The sequence below is a fragment of the Ursus arctos genome, unplaced genomic scaffold, assembly GCF_023065955.2.
Source record: "Ursus arctos isolate Adak ecotype North America unplaced genomic scaffold, UrsArc2.0 scaffold_15, whole genome shotgun sequence".
NCBI lineage: Eukaryota > Metazoa > Chordata > Mammalia > Carnivora > Ursidae > Ursus > Ursus arctos.
Genome location: NW_026622819.1, coordinates 39,807,019 through 39,823,339, shown reverse-complemented (window position 1 = coordinate 39,823,339; position 16,321 = coordinate 39,807,019). Strand labels below are relative to the sequence as shown.

The window sequence follows — 16,321 nt, the reverse complement described above, 5'->3', positions numbered from 1 at the left end:
TGTAAACATGAGGTGTCACATCTCAGGACAAAAGCCACTCTACTGAGGATGGTGGAGTGAAGAGATGCAGAGAACCTGGGCTCCCGATGGTATCATCGAACTGCTGAATTGATTACCCCTGCACTTGGATTTCCAGTTGTGCAGGACAATAGGGACTGTCATTGTTTAAGTCACTTTTAACAAGGCACTCCTTACTTGCAGCTGGAAGCATCCTGAATGCTAAGAGGGGCTAAGCAGTCTCTCTAAGCCCAAACAGGGTGAAATTGGCTTCTGCCTCCATCATGGTAATTTTAAGTCCTCTTGAAAGCTGTTTTCTCATCTGTGAAATATAAATAATTATTTTTATGTACTCCCTCTTGGGTTGTTACAGAGGCTGACATGACGTGACGGGTAAAGTCTTCAGTGTAGACCTTGGCCCACCATCAGTACTTAATAAAGAACTATTGTTATTCTTGCTGGTTCGGGATCACAGAACCATATTTGTCGGAACATCCTCCCCGTCTTGCAGACCCCCACCTGCTGCAGGACACAATCTGGGTGATGCTCGCCTTGTCAAGTTTTCTTAATTTACAGGAGGAGAAACTAAGGCCAAGAGAGAGCTGCTCTCTAGATTCTTTTATTTTAGAAAATGTGCACGGTTCGGCCTCTTCCCATATCACGCATTTCCACTCACACCAGAAACAACAGAAGGACACGGGCCTGGGTTGAAATTATGTGCTTTTATGGGAAACAAAAATACCCAACAACAATAACAAAAGCCCTTCATCTTGCCAAGTTCTTAACCAGTGATAATGAGGCAGTTTCAATGATTGCGTCTGGCTGGGGACATTTCTAAAGGGTCAGGACAGTTGAAAGACACTGGCCAAGAAGAGAGTTGCAGAGAGGGTTGATGTTTTAAATGAGAGTATGTTAGACCTCCTTCTGGCCCCTCATCCTATCATGCTTTCAAGTTACAGTGTCCTCTCAGTTTACAAAGATCCTTCCTGAAATTTGCTCATACGCAGTCTCTTCCAGAAAGCGCTCCTTGGTCTGCACCAACGTGCATCTGCTTTCTCAGTAATTCCACAAACACGTTCTCATGCCATCTCCGTCACTTCCTGCTTTACATCCATCACGTGTGAGTCCATGCCTGACGACACCAGTGTTAGCAGGCACGCCTCCCCCCCACAGCCCAGATCCCATGTTGATCATCTCAGGGTCCCCATCTCCCTCCCCCATGCAGTGCTCAGGATACAGTGGGGGCTCAGCATCAGCAGGTGCTCAGTGAGGGTTGCTGGGTTGGAGTCAGTTCTCTATTTGCCACGTCATATCACCAGCCTCGAGAGTCATATGGTTATTTCCACTTCTTCATCTTCCCTCCGTGACCTCAAAATGATCTATGTCAAGGCATCTCCAAGAAGGAACAGACCCCACCACACATTACCAACTGGGGGTCAAAGGTTTGGGGAAGGGAGGAGAGAAGTTAACGTCAAACTTTCATCCCTGCTCAAGGCGGCAAGAGGGCAGGAAAGGCAGCCACTGGGGAAATCCAGGGTGATCACGAGCAGTGTTGGCCAGTGCTTCATTTTGGAATTCCATAAGCAGCCATTCTTCTAAAGGTTTCCCCTATGAAACATGGCCAGCTTTGCAGTGGGAGCTGACGACTGGTGAGGGACTGGTTCGGTTGCCCTTCTAGCCCAGGGACCAGCAGGTGTAGACCAGAAAGCTTTCTTTGGGACATGGCCTGTATTATGTTTAGAAGGGTGTTAGAGGTTGTCTGTTTAGTTGTTCTGTTGGAGCTGTGATGGGAACGTTAGCCCTGTGGTGTGTTGAGTTGTCAGGCACATAGATCATAGTAAGGCTGAAGAATACGGGCTGTAATAATGGGCCTCTCCTCCAAAGGGGGGAAGGGTCAGGAGGTGCTGGGAGCAGTGAGGGTGAGAGGAGGGTCGCAAGAAGTCCTGCAGCTCCAATTCTAACAGGTTCCTTGCTCTAGCTCCTGTTGCCGGCTCCCACACCTTCCCTCGTTTCCACATCGGGGTCAGGCAACGGGGCCAGTTGGAAGTGGTGGAGGGAAGGGAAGTGCTTTTTCTTCTCCTACCATGAGACTTGGACAAGGGAGAGGTTAGGATCAAGGGCAGAAGGAGGAGGACTGAGGAGCTGCAGAGAGGCCAAGGCCCTAGCCACTTCTGTTTGCTGCTGTACTGAGTAGATCCGAGGCCCCCACGGCTAAGTGCATCACCCCCAGAGAGCACCGAACTCCTAATTGGGGGAGATGAGAAAATTCTTCACGGGCTCTCAAAGGTGCTCAGTGACTTTGGGAGATCGCTGTGGATCCTCCCGTGGGAGGGCCCCTCTGGGGCCAGTAAGGTGTGAAAACTGCATGGTCAGCATCCACCCTGGAGACTGGGGAAAGAGCCTAGAAGCAGAGAGAAGACAGATTTCTTCAGGCACCTCCTTTAGGAAAGAGATTTGGACCTTGGGGGACTCAGGTTAAGACAGATGTTTCAGTATAAAAAGGATCCCCAGTAAAAGGATGGGAGTCTCCTCAAATCCCTTCCCAAACCCCAGAGCACTTAGAAAAGAGAAAGTAAGGAGCATAAAAATATCTCAATGATGTGGGCTTGCCTGACAGTACAGAAAAGCAAGTCTCATGGCAGGCAGTGTCTCCCATTACACAAGAGAGGATTATACCGAGCTTCAGTATAGAGATTTTACATATATCTTTATATAAATGCATATATATTTATAGAGCCTCTGCCTAGAACAGCCGGGCTTGCTTCTTCAGTTCATTCCTCTTCCAGAGGGCCAGCCGGTCAAACTCGGAGATGGTCATGCCGAAGACCTGGTAGAACTCCTCCTGGGACAGGTGGCGCTGAAAGGAGGTGGGAGGGGACAGAGAAGGAACAGCTTGAGGACAACAGGTGGAGGCTGGGGGCAGGTGCAGGCAGAAGCGACCCCTGTGTATTTCCTCTGGGTGTGCTGTGCTTGGCACAGTGTCTGACCCTCAGAGGTGTGGTGTGGGTAGTTGAATGCAAGAGTGTGTGCGTGAATGTTTCCTTGGAGGGGCCTCCAGAGCTGGTCTGGAGGGGCTTCCCCTGCCCAAGACTCAGGTGGGGATTCTGCTTTACCTAAGTGCCTCTCGATGCATCCTGGTTGACCTCACCTATCTGCATCCTGCTCTTTGCATTCTGTGCCCCAGCGTGTGTATGAATTAATGAGGTTCTTCCTAATTTCAGGAGTAAAAGGGGTGCATGGCCAATATTTTGGGTGTACATCCTCTCATTAGTATTTTCATAAACGATCTGGAAGGCTATTCCTCAGGCCAGTCAATGAAAAAAAATTTCTGTTCATATTTTTCCACCCACTGAAATGTACTTTCGTATCTTTCTTATTTGAAAACAAATATGCCATATAATGAAGCATCATTCGGCATTCCTTGGCAAGTTTCCCTCCCCCTTTCTGCCTACCCTTCCTCTTGCCCTTCCAAGCAGCCTTGAAAGTTGATACATTGTCAAAAGCTTTCTGCGTTGGAAATATATTAACACCTGAAATGTGGCAAAATGTTAACAATTCATGCATTTAGGCAAGGGTAGAAGCATGTTCATTTCACTCTTCTTGCAACTTTTCTGGAGGTCTGAATTTTTCAAAATAAAAATTTAAGTTATGTTTGAAAAGAGATATATAGGGCTTATATCCTCCCTGAAAACCTGCTGGAATCACTGAGATGACCTGTTGGTAGCAATCATGTTAGCTCATTGAATATTGAAGGAGAGTCACTGAGAATTATGCATACAGCCACACAATAATCAGCCAACTGTCTGGCCTCTGTGAGCTCATGTTTTGGCCACATTTCCAGATCCTGAAGCAAAGGTAACTTTGATACTTTTGATAGATATCATTGGTTGCTGGTGGCTTTGAGCTGGTTTTCCAACACCTAACAGCATTTAATAACACCAGTGATTCCTTGCATTGCATTTCTGTCATGCCTGTGACTGTATGGTCACCCCCATTTTTCTCACTTAATCCTTCCAACCCCTCTGAAAACCAGAAATTATTTCTATCCAATGAAAAGATGAGAAAACCGAAAGTCAAAGAGTGAAAGTGACTAACTTGACCAAGAGGGAGGGAGGGTGGGAGGGGGCCTGGGTTTTAAGTAGCAGAGCTGAGACCAAAGGCCAGGCCTTCTGATCACAAACACAGAGCACTCTTGCCACCCCCTTGGCCAATCCCATTACTCATTCATAAATAAGTCTTTTACGAAAAATTTCAAAAATACTCAAAGGGGAGAAAATAGCACAATGTACACCCATGCTCATTACCCAGATTCAGTAGTTATCAAGAGTTTGTCACATTTGCTTCACCTGCTGTGTTTTGCGGAAGTATTTTAAAGCACACTTATTTTAAAGCACATTGTATCAGTTCCTGCCTCTCTAGTGTGCAGGCATCCCCCCCAGAGATGGCAAAACATACTGAAACATATTTTCTTAGGTAACCATGACAGCATGAGCAAACCTAAAAACAATTGACAATAATTCCTCGTAATTACCTAATACCTACCCATAATAATAAAATTCCCCTAATTGTCTCAAAAAGGTCTTTTTACAGTTTGGCTGTTTGAATAAGGCTTCCAACAGCATCCACATATCACATGTGGTTGTTCGACCCCTTCAGTCTCTGCCAGGCCAGACTGTGCCTTCTTTTGTCCATGCTGTCGACTTGTCTATATTTGTTTCACTCACACTCAAGCGAGGGCTGAGAAATGCTGCGGATACGGGGGAGTTCTCCACTCCTTCCATGGTAAAGACTGAGGGGGACTGTCAGTCTCATCTGTTCTTTTTTTGTTGGAGGGTGATGGTTACTATTGATTCTCTAGCTCATTTTCTCTGCTGTGCCCAAAAATCTTTTTTTTCATGAGTTTCAGTGCCAAGGAATGGCTGACTCAACTTGAGTACCGTGTCCACTGTAGAACAGTCTGGAGGAGACTGAGGCTCTTCTGCTCTCCCTCTGTGAAGGGCCAGCTGGAGCCTCCTTTCTCTTGCGAGTTCTCAGAGAACCTAATGCCAACGCTTTCCCTTTGACCCTCTCCATAGACTTGAAAGCATAAAGGTGAAGTGAACAGGCTTTAGAGCAAGGCAGATATGGGTGTGTGACCTTGGACAAGTTACTTCACCCCACTGAGCCTCAATTTCCTCTTCTGGAAAGTGGGAGCATCCTAGCACCTACCTCCTGGATATAGTGAGGTTGAATGAGATGGTTCAGGTCATGGAGAGCGGCCCGCACACGGGAAGCACTCCTCGCTGGTCACTCTCACTACTGAAATGATCTCTTCATGTGGCTGTCACATGGTGGAGTCCGGTCCTCATTTCCTTTGATTTCATTTCCTCCTCATCCTCTTCCCTGTGCTCATGTGACCCAGCCACACTCACCACTTGCTGTCCTCACCTGTGTTAGGGCCTTGCCTGTGGCTTTTCCCTCTGCCCGGGATGCTCTTCCTTCTTATATAAGCACGGCTACCTCCCTCTCCTATTTTGAGCCTTTGTTTGGATGTCAGGTATGCAGTGAGATCTGCTCTGACCGCCCAATTTAACAGTGCCACTTACCTCTCCCTCTAACCCCCAATTCTCTGCTCTCATTTTACTTCTTCCCTCAGCCCTATTAATTTCCCATGTTCTAGATCATTTATTTATTATTTGTGTTATTTAGGTCTGTCTCCTCAAGTGAGAATTCTGGCTCCAAGGGGGCAGGAGTCTCTGTTTTGTTCACTGATATACTGCCAGCACCTAGAACAGGGCCTGGTCTATATAATGGACTTTCAATAAATATCTTCTGGGTGAATGACAATCTACATGCTGAGCTCCTTGAGAAGCTCTTCAGTCCCCTCCTTGAACGGTGCAGGGGGCTAGGACAGTGTTTGTAGCCCTGCGGTCTCAGCTCAGGCTCCGTGGTTGACAACCCTGAGAGCCTCTGAAAAATACCAGCGCCTGAGCGCCTTCCCCAGATTGCAATTTAATTGGTCTAGGCTGGGGTGCAGTATCGGTATTTTTAAGAAGCTTCTGATTCTTAGGGCAGGTTATACTTCCCTGGTCGGAGGTTCTGGGTGTCCTGGAGGATATAAGAGGGCAATTGGTCCTCCAGGATCAACCAGGTTTCCATGCCTTAATGCTGGCTCCACTGAGCTGCCCTGGGAGCTGTCCCCTTCAGCACCGGCAGCTACGCAAGGCTGGACGGTAAAGGAGGCCCTCGTTAAAAATGTGGGGATAATCACCGGCTTGCTAGGCTGCTAGCCCAGCCTGCTAGAGCTGGAAGGACTCACAGAGCTTCCTGGCTTGCTCACATTCCCCTCCCTCTGCTCCAGCCCTTTATTCTGGGCAAATTCTCAGCAGCCAGGTGAACGGTGGTTGATATGCTCATCCCAAGGGGTGCTGAGCCTCCTCTCTTAGAAACCTGCATTTGAATTTCACAAACATTTTCCAATGTTCCCCTGGTTCGGGCCTCATGGTAGAGGACTGACCATCTTTGTCAGAGGAAATGGATAGCTCCCTGCTCTGATACAAAGGAAGGGGAGAGGCGCTTGATCTCCACTCTGGACACAGTGCTGGGAGAGGCTGGAGGAGGGCTGAGGGACACATCCTGGGAAGGTCTTAGGAGCCCTGGGACACACGCATCATTACAGGGGGTCCTGAGGAGTGAATAGGCTGGCAAGTTGGGAAGGGCATTCTAAGAGAGGGAGAGGCAGGGAGAAGCACCGTAGAAAGGGCAGAGTGTGCTCTAGGATCAGAGGCCCAGGCACCGGAAGTCCAGGCCAAGTGGAGCGGACTGCTGGAAAGCCCGATGCTGTGCTCAGCCCTGCCTCTGTGCTTTATTTGTGCTGTCCCACTCATCATGATGCTCTCCTTCCCCTCTCCACCCATCCAAACCTGCTCCATCGAAGTCTTTGCATCCAGGACACAGCCAGACTCTGTGCCAAGGGCTCTGTGTGTAGTGTCTCATTTACTTCCATGGGCACCTTGAAGGAAACACGACAACGGCCCCACTCCACAGAGGAAAAAACTAAGGTTTGGAGAGATTGTTACTTGGCCAAGCTGTCTGCCTAGGGATGGCGGGACCAGGGCTGGACCAGGAATCTGATCCGAGGCTACCTCATGCTTTTACCTTCTACACAGTGTTGACTCCCTTGTGCTCCCCACGAGGAGCACCGGTTTTCTGTACCATCCTGCAGAAAACCAGTGCTATGTTTCTTCCTATCAACCAGACTGCAGGCCCCTGCGGGCGGGAACCAAATCTAGCTCTTGTCTTAAGTCTGCAGAAGCATCAGGTGGGGACACTTCACTGCTGTGCACCAGATGCTAATCGAATGCATAGCAATGTCTAGTCTTAGGCTAAAGAAACGAGGTTGGCCTCTCCACTTTTTCCACAAGCTATGTGACCTTAAAGCTCTTCGTTTTGCCTGTCCTCCTGAGCTGGGTTACAATGGGCAACTTCTGGAATCCTTTCAAACCCAAAGGCTCCTGCTCAGTTTTCTAGACCCACCTCTAAACGCGTCCGGTCCACATCCTTGGGCAGCCGATTTCTTCCTCTTGTAGTCACCAGCAGCAGCTCATAAGGGTAGATCTGAGGAGAGAGGACAGGGTGGGGGTGGGGCACCAGGCTGGCTGAAGGTGGTGGGCTTGTCCCTCCAGCCACATTTTGTGTCTGGGCACCCTCCTCTCCCCAGACAGGGCCAGAGGTGAAATTCTGGAGGAAGGGCTGTGTCTGTTCTCCTTGGGGGTGCCTGGCGGCCTCAAGGCACCTTCTCCCCAAAGGCAAAACCCGAGTCCCTTAATGCTGCCAGGAATGAGCTTGGTGGCATTTGATATTAATGTGGCATAAGGCCTCCTAATTGTAAATGTCTAATGTCTGGTGATTGGGAAGCCTTCAGAAAGTCTCTAAGGTCCACGGGGAATTGTCTGATTTTAGTGGGAAAGACACATGGGGCAGAATTCAGGGAAAGGAGGCCAAGGAGGGGCTGGAAATGCTGGGCTGAAGAGGACCCTTGAAGTTATTTATTCGATAGCCCCTTCCCTGAGTAGAGAGTGCTGTCATCTTTCTGCTGGGTCCCAATGCAGCAGCATCCAGGGTCTCAAAGACCCCCAGAGTCTCTGTATCTTCTTTACCTTGTACTCTGTGGAGAGAGAAGAGAGACACACAAAATGGAAATATGTTGGTTTTCCCTTTGCATCACTAGACTAGCCTCTGTCTTAGAGTCTCTGTCCTTGTCGAATACACCCCGAATCAAGGCTGGGAGAAGCACGATGCACAGCTGGAGACAGGGGCTGGGCTGATCCCGAGATAGGGTTTTAGACGAAAAATGACGTTTGAGATAATCAGAATAGCAATAAGAACAATCTGAGATTGTGAAGCCCTCGGGCAAGACCCTCCATCCTCAGAGGAATCCTCCAGCGTTTTGATGCGGGCTTGTCTTCCTGCCTGAGCCTGCTTGTAGGAGCCGCTGGAAGCGGGCAGGGGAGCATCACAGGCAGAGAGCGCGAAGCTCATGGAACGTTTGCTGGGAACAATGTGCATTTGGCTCTGAGTGTTTCCCTCCACCCGGGGCTGGCAGGCAACTCTGGCTCAGCAATACGACTCTGCAATGGTTCTGGGAACCCAGATGGGACAGATGGCCTGGAGATCACCCAAGGCCAGGGACTCAAGAGGATGAGGGAAGAGGAGGGGAAAAGGGAGGGAATGGGAAGTGAAAGGGAGTGTGGGAACTCGGGGTTTGGACAGAGCCCAGCGTAGGGCCAGAATCCCGTTTGTGGAAGGTCAAGCCGCAGTCACGCAGTCACGAGCAGTGCATCCAAAGCCACTGTTGAGTCGCAAGGGAGGCTGGCACTCACCTCGCATGCCCCAGTTGACGGCGTTCATGCTGTCATAGTGGAAGAGGTCTGCGCTGGGTGTCTGCAGGGGAGACAGAGCCAGGGCTGGCCTGAGCACGCTCACTGCTGCCTTCCTGAAGCCCTCCCCCGCTCCCGAAAATGGCCCCTCTCAGAGAAGCCTCCGTCTCAAGTCAGGCTGACCTAACTCAGGCCACACCCCCGCTGCCTAAGGGTGGCACGTAGTAGGCACTCGATAAATACTCATTTCTTGGTGAACTACATTTCATGCTTTCTCTTGCTGCTCTGATACCACTTTGCCTATGAAATCTGCCCTGGCAGCTCTACTGAAATTGCAAGGGTGCCTGGGGGCTCAGTCAGTTAAACACCTGCCTTCGGCTCAGGTCATGATCACAGCGTCCGGGGACCCCCTGCTTCTCCCTCTCCTTCTGCCCCTCACCTGCTTGTGCTCTCTCTCTCTCAAATAAATAAATAAAATCTTTAAATAATAAATAACTAAAATTGCAAGTTGCCCCCTCCCCAAACTGCTAATCCCCTTTATCCTGCTCCAGGTTTTCCTTTTCTTCCCCCTAGCACGTTACGACCTTCTATATTCTCTATAATGTGACTTGCATACTCTTGACCACTTGTTTTCGGTTTCTCTCTACAAGAATAGAAGCTCCAAGGGGCAGGGGCCATGGATGCATTGCAAGTACCCGGCGTATATGAAAGCTTTCAATTAATATCTGTTGCATGAGCAAATGTCATGTCTCGGCTCTGAGGGTGTGGCGCTAATGCTGGACTTGTTAACATCTTGGGGGCAACGTCTCAGCACAGCTTCTCTTACCCTGTGCAGCCCGTTCCTTCGGTAGGCAGGCAGGGAGGCGGATTTGGAGATGAGGGGGTCTGAAAAGAAACAGCCAAACAATTCCCAGGAGCCCTAAGCCAGGGGTCCCTGTCCCAGAGGCCGTCTGGCTGCATATGGCCAATAGTGTTCCCCGACCCGGTGGGAAGTGGGAAGAGGCAAAGGCCACCAGCTCCTCCCCCTGCTCTACAGACATGCAACTGACCATCTTAGAGACGCCTCGCCCGGGCAGAACTCCAGGCCTGCACGAAGCCCATGCACACAGTCTTGTGGCCTCACCCTACACACATCTGTGCTCCTGTGATGAACCCCTGTGTCCTGGCCACAGGTGGCTCTGGACAAAGGCCCTGGACTCAGAGTCGAGCTCAGAGCCCAGACAGGTAGGCTCCCACATGGATGGAAGGGACTCCAGTTCTTTCTTTCTCTCTGGGAGCTATTGGGCTTGGCAACCCTGGTTCCAGAGCCAAAGATGGAGGCCTACGTCTGACAAACACAATGGGGCGGACCATTTGAGATCAGGACTGTGCTGGGACATCACAGCTACAGGGGACCCACAACCAGCTCAGCTCTGGCTCTCACAGGACACGACAGGCTGAAGGTAGGGCAGGCAGAACATACCGCTGTCAGCCAAGTAGTGGGACCGAGGGGCTGCAAGAGAGAAAAGCCAGAGATCAGCATTCATGGGGAGAGAGAGACATGGTGGAAAGTTCATGGGACAAACAGACCTGGCTCCCATTCCTGGGCTACCCTAGCTGGTGGGGAGAAGGGGCCTCCTCCACTACCTCCTTTCTCACTGGTCCATTTCCAGGAGCTGCTCCTGCCCCGGGGGCAAAGCAGGTGCTCTGTGATATTTGCTGCCCGGATGCCATTGAACAGAACTGGCCTTAGAACGGCACTGGCGCATTGCGCAGAGCCCAGAGCCAGGAGCTGGGAACAGTGTCCCTACCTGGCCAAACAGGGAAACAGGCTCATCAATTTAGCCTGGCTCTGCGATTAGCAGATAACTAACTTCTATACGTTACTCCATTATGATTTGGTTTTCTTGTAGTAAAATGGAGAGAGATAGCGTCTCCTTTATAGGTGAAGAATATATGACATATAGTACCATAAGGTATTAGCACAGTGGCTGACAACATACAAAACACTCAATAAAACTGGCTTTATCATCTTGACCACCACAATCTTCAATCTCAGCTAAAGTCAAGGTGCAGTGTGGTAAAGAGGGAACAGCTTTTGGCCTTGGAGTTCCTCTGACTTGGGCCTGATCCTGGCTCTGTCATTTACCAGCTTATTGACCTTGGGCAATTAGTAAGCTCATGTCTCTCATCTGTAAAGTGGGTGATAATAATCCCTCTACATTCCCAGTCTTTGTGAGGACCAAGAGTAATAATGTATTGAATTGAGATAGGATTTCCCGGCAGGACTGACTCCCACAGGGGTAAGAAAGGGAGGGAAACATGCATTTGTCCAGAAACAGGGAGAAGCTTACAATGAGAGGATCTCTGGGCAGAGCACTTGCATCAAGCGTCTGCTTGTTTACCTCCTGTGATGGGGGGCTCACTACCTCAAGAGCCAGTCCCTTATATCTTTGGGCCATTCAGGCTATTAGAAGACATTTTTCTTTACACTGAACCTGACTACAAGTCACAGCTTTCAGATGCCCCAAAGAAACAAATGCCTGCTCAGGGCAGAATAGGGTCTTACTTAGTGCCCCATGCAGCACCTCCCCAAGTCTGTATTCTAGACCCAGGCAGGGCCGTGGGAGTTCAGATTCTTTGAGGGAGTTGACAGGAAGTGCCCCCAGCCCGCAGACTTCCAGGGTGGTGCTTACAGCCATTGAGGGACATCTCATAGCCAGCTGTGTGCAGGGCTTCCCGGCTGCTGGTGGAGCTCCGGGGCGGGGTCCAGGGATCCGCGTAGGAGCTGGACCGGGCCTTCATCTCCTCCTTCAGAATCAGGCGGCCGATTCCGCTCTGGAGCTGGGCGTCGGGGGAGGACCAAGATGAAGTGGGAGGGAAGCAGACAACAGGAAGCAGGATAGGCTTGGGACAAAGGCCGGGTGGCCAGATTGTGGGGAACCTCTGTCATTTTCACCTTCCCGTCATCCCTCCCTTCCCACAGCTGCCTTTGGGACTTCGTCTCTCTTCCACAAGTGGTCCTGAGCTCTGGGGAGGGGGAGGTGGGTCTGATGGAGGGCACCGAAAGCCAGCCTGGCCTAGGGCAGGTGGGTGGAAGGCTTCAGCCAGGCCAGGAAGGGCCTTCCTTGGGACTCTGGTTGTTGCTGGCACTCATCTCTTTAAAAACATTTTTTATGGAGGTGAAATTCACATCTGATACGATTAACCACTTTAAAGTAAACACTGCAGTGGCATTTAGTACGACCACCACCTCTGTCTAGTTCCAAACAGTTTTGAACACCCCCCCCCCAAAAAAAAACCAAAAAGACCCTGGACCGAGTAAGCAGGCACTCCTTCTCTCCCTCCCCTCCCGGGCCCTGGTGTTCACTAGTCTGTGTCTGGCCCTGTGGGTTTACCTACTCTGCACATCTCGTATCAATGGAATCATCCAGTATGTGGGCTTTGGGGTCTGGCTTCTTTCCCTCAACATAATGTCTTCGCGGTTCGTCCGCACTGTGGCCCGTATCAGTCCTTCGTTCCTGTTTCTGTCTGGGTAACGTTCCGTTGGACGCATGCACCATGATTTACTTCTCCATTTGTGAACGGATGGACATTTGGGCGCTTCCCCCTCTTGGCTCTTGTGACTAGTGCTGCTATGAAGATCATGGACGTGTGCTTGTTTGAGTCCCGGTTTTCAATTCTTCTGGGTAAGTACCCAGGAGTGCAATCGCCAGGTCATAGGGTAGTTCTGTTTAACTTTCCGAGGAACCTCCAAACCATTTTCCCCCGGTGGCCACACTACTTTCCACTCTCACCAGCAGTGCATGAAAGCTGCGGGCACCCACTTGTCACCACAGAAGAAGAACCTTCCCCGGGCATGAGGCCAACGCAGCGGTGAGCCAGCACAGGAGAAGAGAGAGACAACTTTCCTATGGCAATTTGCTGAACAGCCGGATCTAGCCATACCTGAAACTTCCCCTCCCCTTTGACTTTTGGGTTATGCAAAGCTACATGTTTCTTTTTTCTACCGTAAGTGGGTTTGAATTTGGTTTCTGTCACTAGCAAATGATCAAATCCTCAGTAACACCTGTCTAGGCATCTCGTCCAGGGTGGACGCCACTCACCTTGTGCATGCTGCGGTCGAAGTCGTCCTCCTCTCCTCCAGATGAGAACCTTCTGGCTCGGGGCACTGCCAAAAGACAGCTGGGATCAGCTCCCGCGTGTGCGCCCCACTCAGCCTGCCCCCGGCAGAGGGCCTAGAGGGACACAGAGCCTCGGCAGGTGGGGGTTTCCTCTCAGCCCCCGCACTTTCTAGCCGAGTGACCCTGAGCGAGCGTACTTTGGTGAACCGCCCCTCCACCGGGGGCCTCCCGTACGGAGAGGCCCAGCAGCCCTTCCCATTCCCGGGCGTGAGGAGCTGGTGAATCCGACTGCCAAACCTGGCTAACGAGCCTCGATGTTGGGACTTTTCCCGCCACTGGTGGGAGAGAGAAGTCCTCTTTCTGTCCAGAGTAGGATATAAGCCTCGACGGGCTGGAGCTCATCTTGCCACAACCGGGGCAGGGCCAGCCTGAGAACGGAGCCACCCCAGGGACAGGACATGCTCTGACGATGGTGGCCATTCACCTCTGCATCCAGCGGTGCCTCAAAAACTTTCACTCCCATGACCCAGAAAATCCCTGTGTTGGCTTAAGCCGATTGGAGTTCTTTCTGTCTTTGGTTTGTTCTTTCGTGATTGAAATGCTGTAGGATCCCTCCGCCCACCACGTCTCCCCCCAGACACGTGTATCTCTCGGAGATCTCGGTCTGCTTCGGGGTGTAGTTGTGTTGTGTCTTAGCTCCTTTTCCAAATGCAGTTTTTGAGGGCAAGGAAGGGCCCATCTCCGAGCTCCTGTGAGGCTTTGCTCAGAATGGACGTTCAGTTAGGAAAGGTGTGTGCTGAGTCAAAAAGGAGCTTGATGAAAATGCATCCCGTGCTTGAAAGAAACAGCTCGAGATGCCCGACTGGGTGGGATGGCGCCCCGAGGACCATGAAGACTGCAGCAGGGTGCCTACAAGAGTCTTCCATCCCGCACAAACTCCCTTTTCTAGCTTCCAAACCGCTTTCCACCCCAGAGCCAAAGTGGTCTCTGAAACCCACGCATCTGATCCTGTCACCTTCAACGGCTTCCTACTGTTTAGGATAGAGACCCAAATCCTTGCTTCAGTGCACAAGGCCCCGTGGGATCCGGCCCCACACGCCCCACCTGCTTCCCTCCCTCTCTGGCTCCCCGTTAAGCTGACAGCCTTTCCTTTCTTCCGGGGGAGCCTGCCCTCCCAGCCGGGGTCTTTGAAGATGTGATTCTATACTCTGCTGGCTTACCTCCACCCCACTCTTCCTGTGGCAGCTGAGGCTCTGCTTTGAGACGGTTTCATCACCTTCCAGGCTGCACAGCATGCCCCTGCCATCATCTCCCCCCTCCTGTGTGTCACCTCCTTGCTGCACGTCACCTCCCTCTCCAGCTGGAACCTGGGTCTCCTCCACAAAGGCAAGGACCTGGTCTATTTCACTCCCCAGTGGCTCACTAGAGCCCAAGGCTGGCCCTCAGTACACGTTCACTGAATTAATAAATGAACAACTGTGTGGAGGAGGGGGCAGCCGTCCTAACTCTGGGTCCCTGGCGCAGGTGACAGGGCTCTGGTCCAGGCTCCTCTGTGGAGCGTGTTACCTTTGGGGGACCCATGGTAGGTCCAGTACTCGGACTCTGCAGCATAGTAGGGGTCCGGTGAGTAGGCTGGACTGTACTTGGAGGCCTGGCTGATGTCTTCACTTGTTTTGCTCTTGGTTGCTGTTGACAAATCGCCTGCAAAGGACCCAAGGAGAGAGCTTCAGGGAAGCAGAGTGTCCTAGAAGAGTGTGCTGTACACTTTTTACCTGCCTCGGCCAGGCTCCAGCCCAGGGGAGTGAGGGCACTTTGAGGCCAGGGTCTGGAACACAGAGCATCAGAGCTGGAAAAGCCCTGAGGCCAAGCCCCTCATGTTACAGCTGAGAATCTGGATGCCAAGGAGGGGAAGGGGCTTGCTGAAGACCACACAGCAAGTAGACCAGACTTGGACCGGACCCCAGCTCAGGGCTCCTGCCACCACATTCCATGGACTCCCAGGTCTGCTCCCAAGTGAACACTAAGGCCATGGCTCCTCCAAGTAAGATTAGACAGGTCCCAGGTGATCCCATGCCCTTACCTTCCTCAGCCTCTACAAGCCTGCCTTGTTTGGGATTTGAGCCATACCTAGGGCGGAAGTGGCCAAGGACGGCCATGCGGCATGTCAACTTCCTCCTCACGCTGAAATGCCAAACCTTGCCTGGGCAGACGCTATGGCCCAAAGAAAGGAGCACTGGACAGGGAATCAACAATGCTGGGTTCTGGCCCCGGCTCTGCCACTTAACTTAGCTGTAACACTGGGTACGTCCTGTCCTTCCCTGACTCAGTTTCCTTATTTGTAAGTATCTGAACTGGTCAGCTGGTTTAGGTGCCCCCCAGCTTTAAGCTTCCACAACATGGACCATCAGACCTACTGCAGACACAGAACCTTCCAGGTTCTGGTTCTTCCAGACCATCAGTGACTTTAGCACAGCCCAAAGCCTGTCGAGAGGCTGACTAGGGCCGAGAGAGGGCTGGGGAAACAAGGGGGCCCCTGACCATCTCTCAGGAGAGAAGTGACAGGGACAGCCTCTCACCCCGTGCAGCCAGAGCAGGAGAGGGGCCTGGGGTCGGCCTCTTGCCAGCTCCAGCCTGTGCACCCTCCCCCAGCAGCACTGGCTTCCAAAGCTTCCAGAGCTTCCAGATTCTCTTACACTGGGGTTCTGGGCAGTCCCTCCCACCCCAACTGATGTCATTCAGCCTTTGCACGTGCCCGTTTGTCCATGCAATCCCCCTCTACCCCAAACTCCTCCAGAGCCTGCTCTGGCGCTGCCCCTCGAGCCCTTCTGGAAAATCCCACACAGTCCCAAAGCGTCTTGAGACCTGGGGCCCCTTTCTGGACAAACTGGCTTCGTCACGGTTGGTACCTTTCTGTGGCCCCTTGGGGTACATGGCTTGTCCTTCACAGCCACACAGAGATAGGGCCCCTCTGAACCTGAGGACGTTTGTCTAAATTGTCAGGTCTTAAGCCAGAGCCACCATTTGTATTTGTCTGGCACCTCTACCCCTCAGTGAGCTCAGATCCCAGTACCGGGCTGCCTCCGCCTGTTTCTGTGGTTTTCCGATTCTGCACTCCTCTCTGTTACCAGGTAGACTGTAGTCACGGTGGCGGGGTGGGGGTGGGGGGCACAGGGTCGCAACTGCACCTCTGCTCCTCAAGGCAAGGGGTGTGCTTTGTCAGCTAAGGCTCTGTAAGTGCGTTTGCAAGAAGGAACAGGAGGTCTCAGTGACGCCTGATTTGGTGGTTCCCATACGGAGCGCAAGTAGGAATCATGAATGAGGCCGGTTACCCTGCAGATTCCTAGGTCACACTCCCAGTGTTTC

The 16,321-nt window shown here is 51.7% G+C and overlaps 1 protein-coding gene across 4 annotated transcripts in view; it reads right to left on the bottom strand.

Annotated features, from left to right (window-relative positions):
* Positions 1 to 700: 700 nt before the first annotated feature.
* Positions 701 to 16,321, bottom strand: part of ABLIM3 (actin binding LIM protein family member 3) — a 107,317-nt gene continuing 91,696 nt past the window's right edge. The window contains exons 13-21 of one of the 4 annotated variants that reach the window (XR_008959215.1): positions 14,525 to 14,659; positions 12,941 to 13,005; positions 11,531 to 11,678; positions 10,318 to 10,347; positions 9,682 to 9,740; positions 8,859 to 8,919; positions 7,513 to 8,143; positions 2,741 to 2,854; positions 701 to 2,398 (exon numbers count right to left, since the gene is read on the bottom strand). Coding sequence is in view for 2 of the 4 variants with exons in the window: in XM_026510726.4 (XP_026366511.1) it covers positions 2,741 to 2,854; positions 7,513 to 7,593; positions 8,136 to 8,143; positions 8,859 to 8,919; positions 9,682 to 9,740; positions 10,318 to 10,347; positions 11,531 to 11,678; positions 12,941 to 13,005; positions 14,525 to 14,659 (701 nt within the window). In the remaining 2 variants the exon portion in view is untranslated. Of the gene's footprint in view, positions 2,855 to 5,660; positions 8,144 to 8,858; positions 8,920 to 9,681; positions 9,741 to 10,317; positions 10,348 to 11,530; positions 11,679 to 12,940; positions 13,006 to 14,524; positions 14,660 to 16,321 lie in introns of those variants that run through there. The other 3 variants (XM_026510726.4, XR_008959214.1, XM_057312245.1) reach the window with 3 other exon arrangements.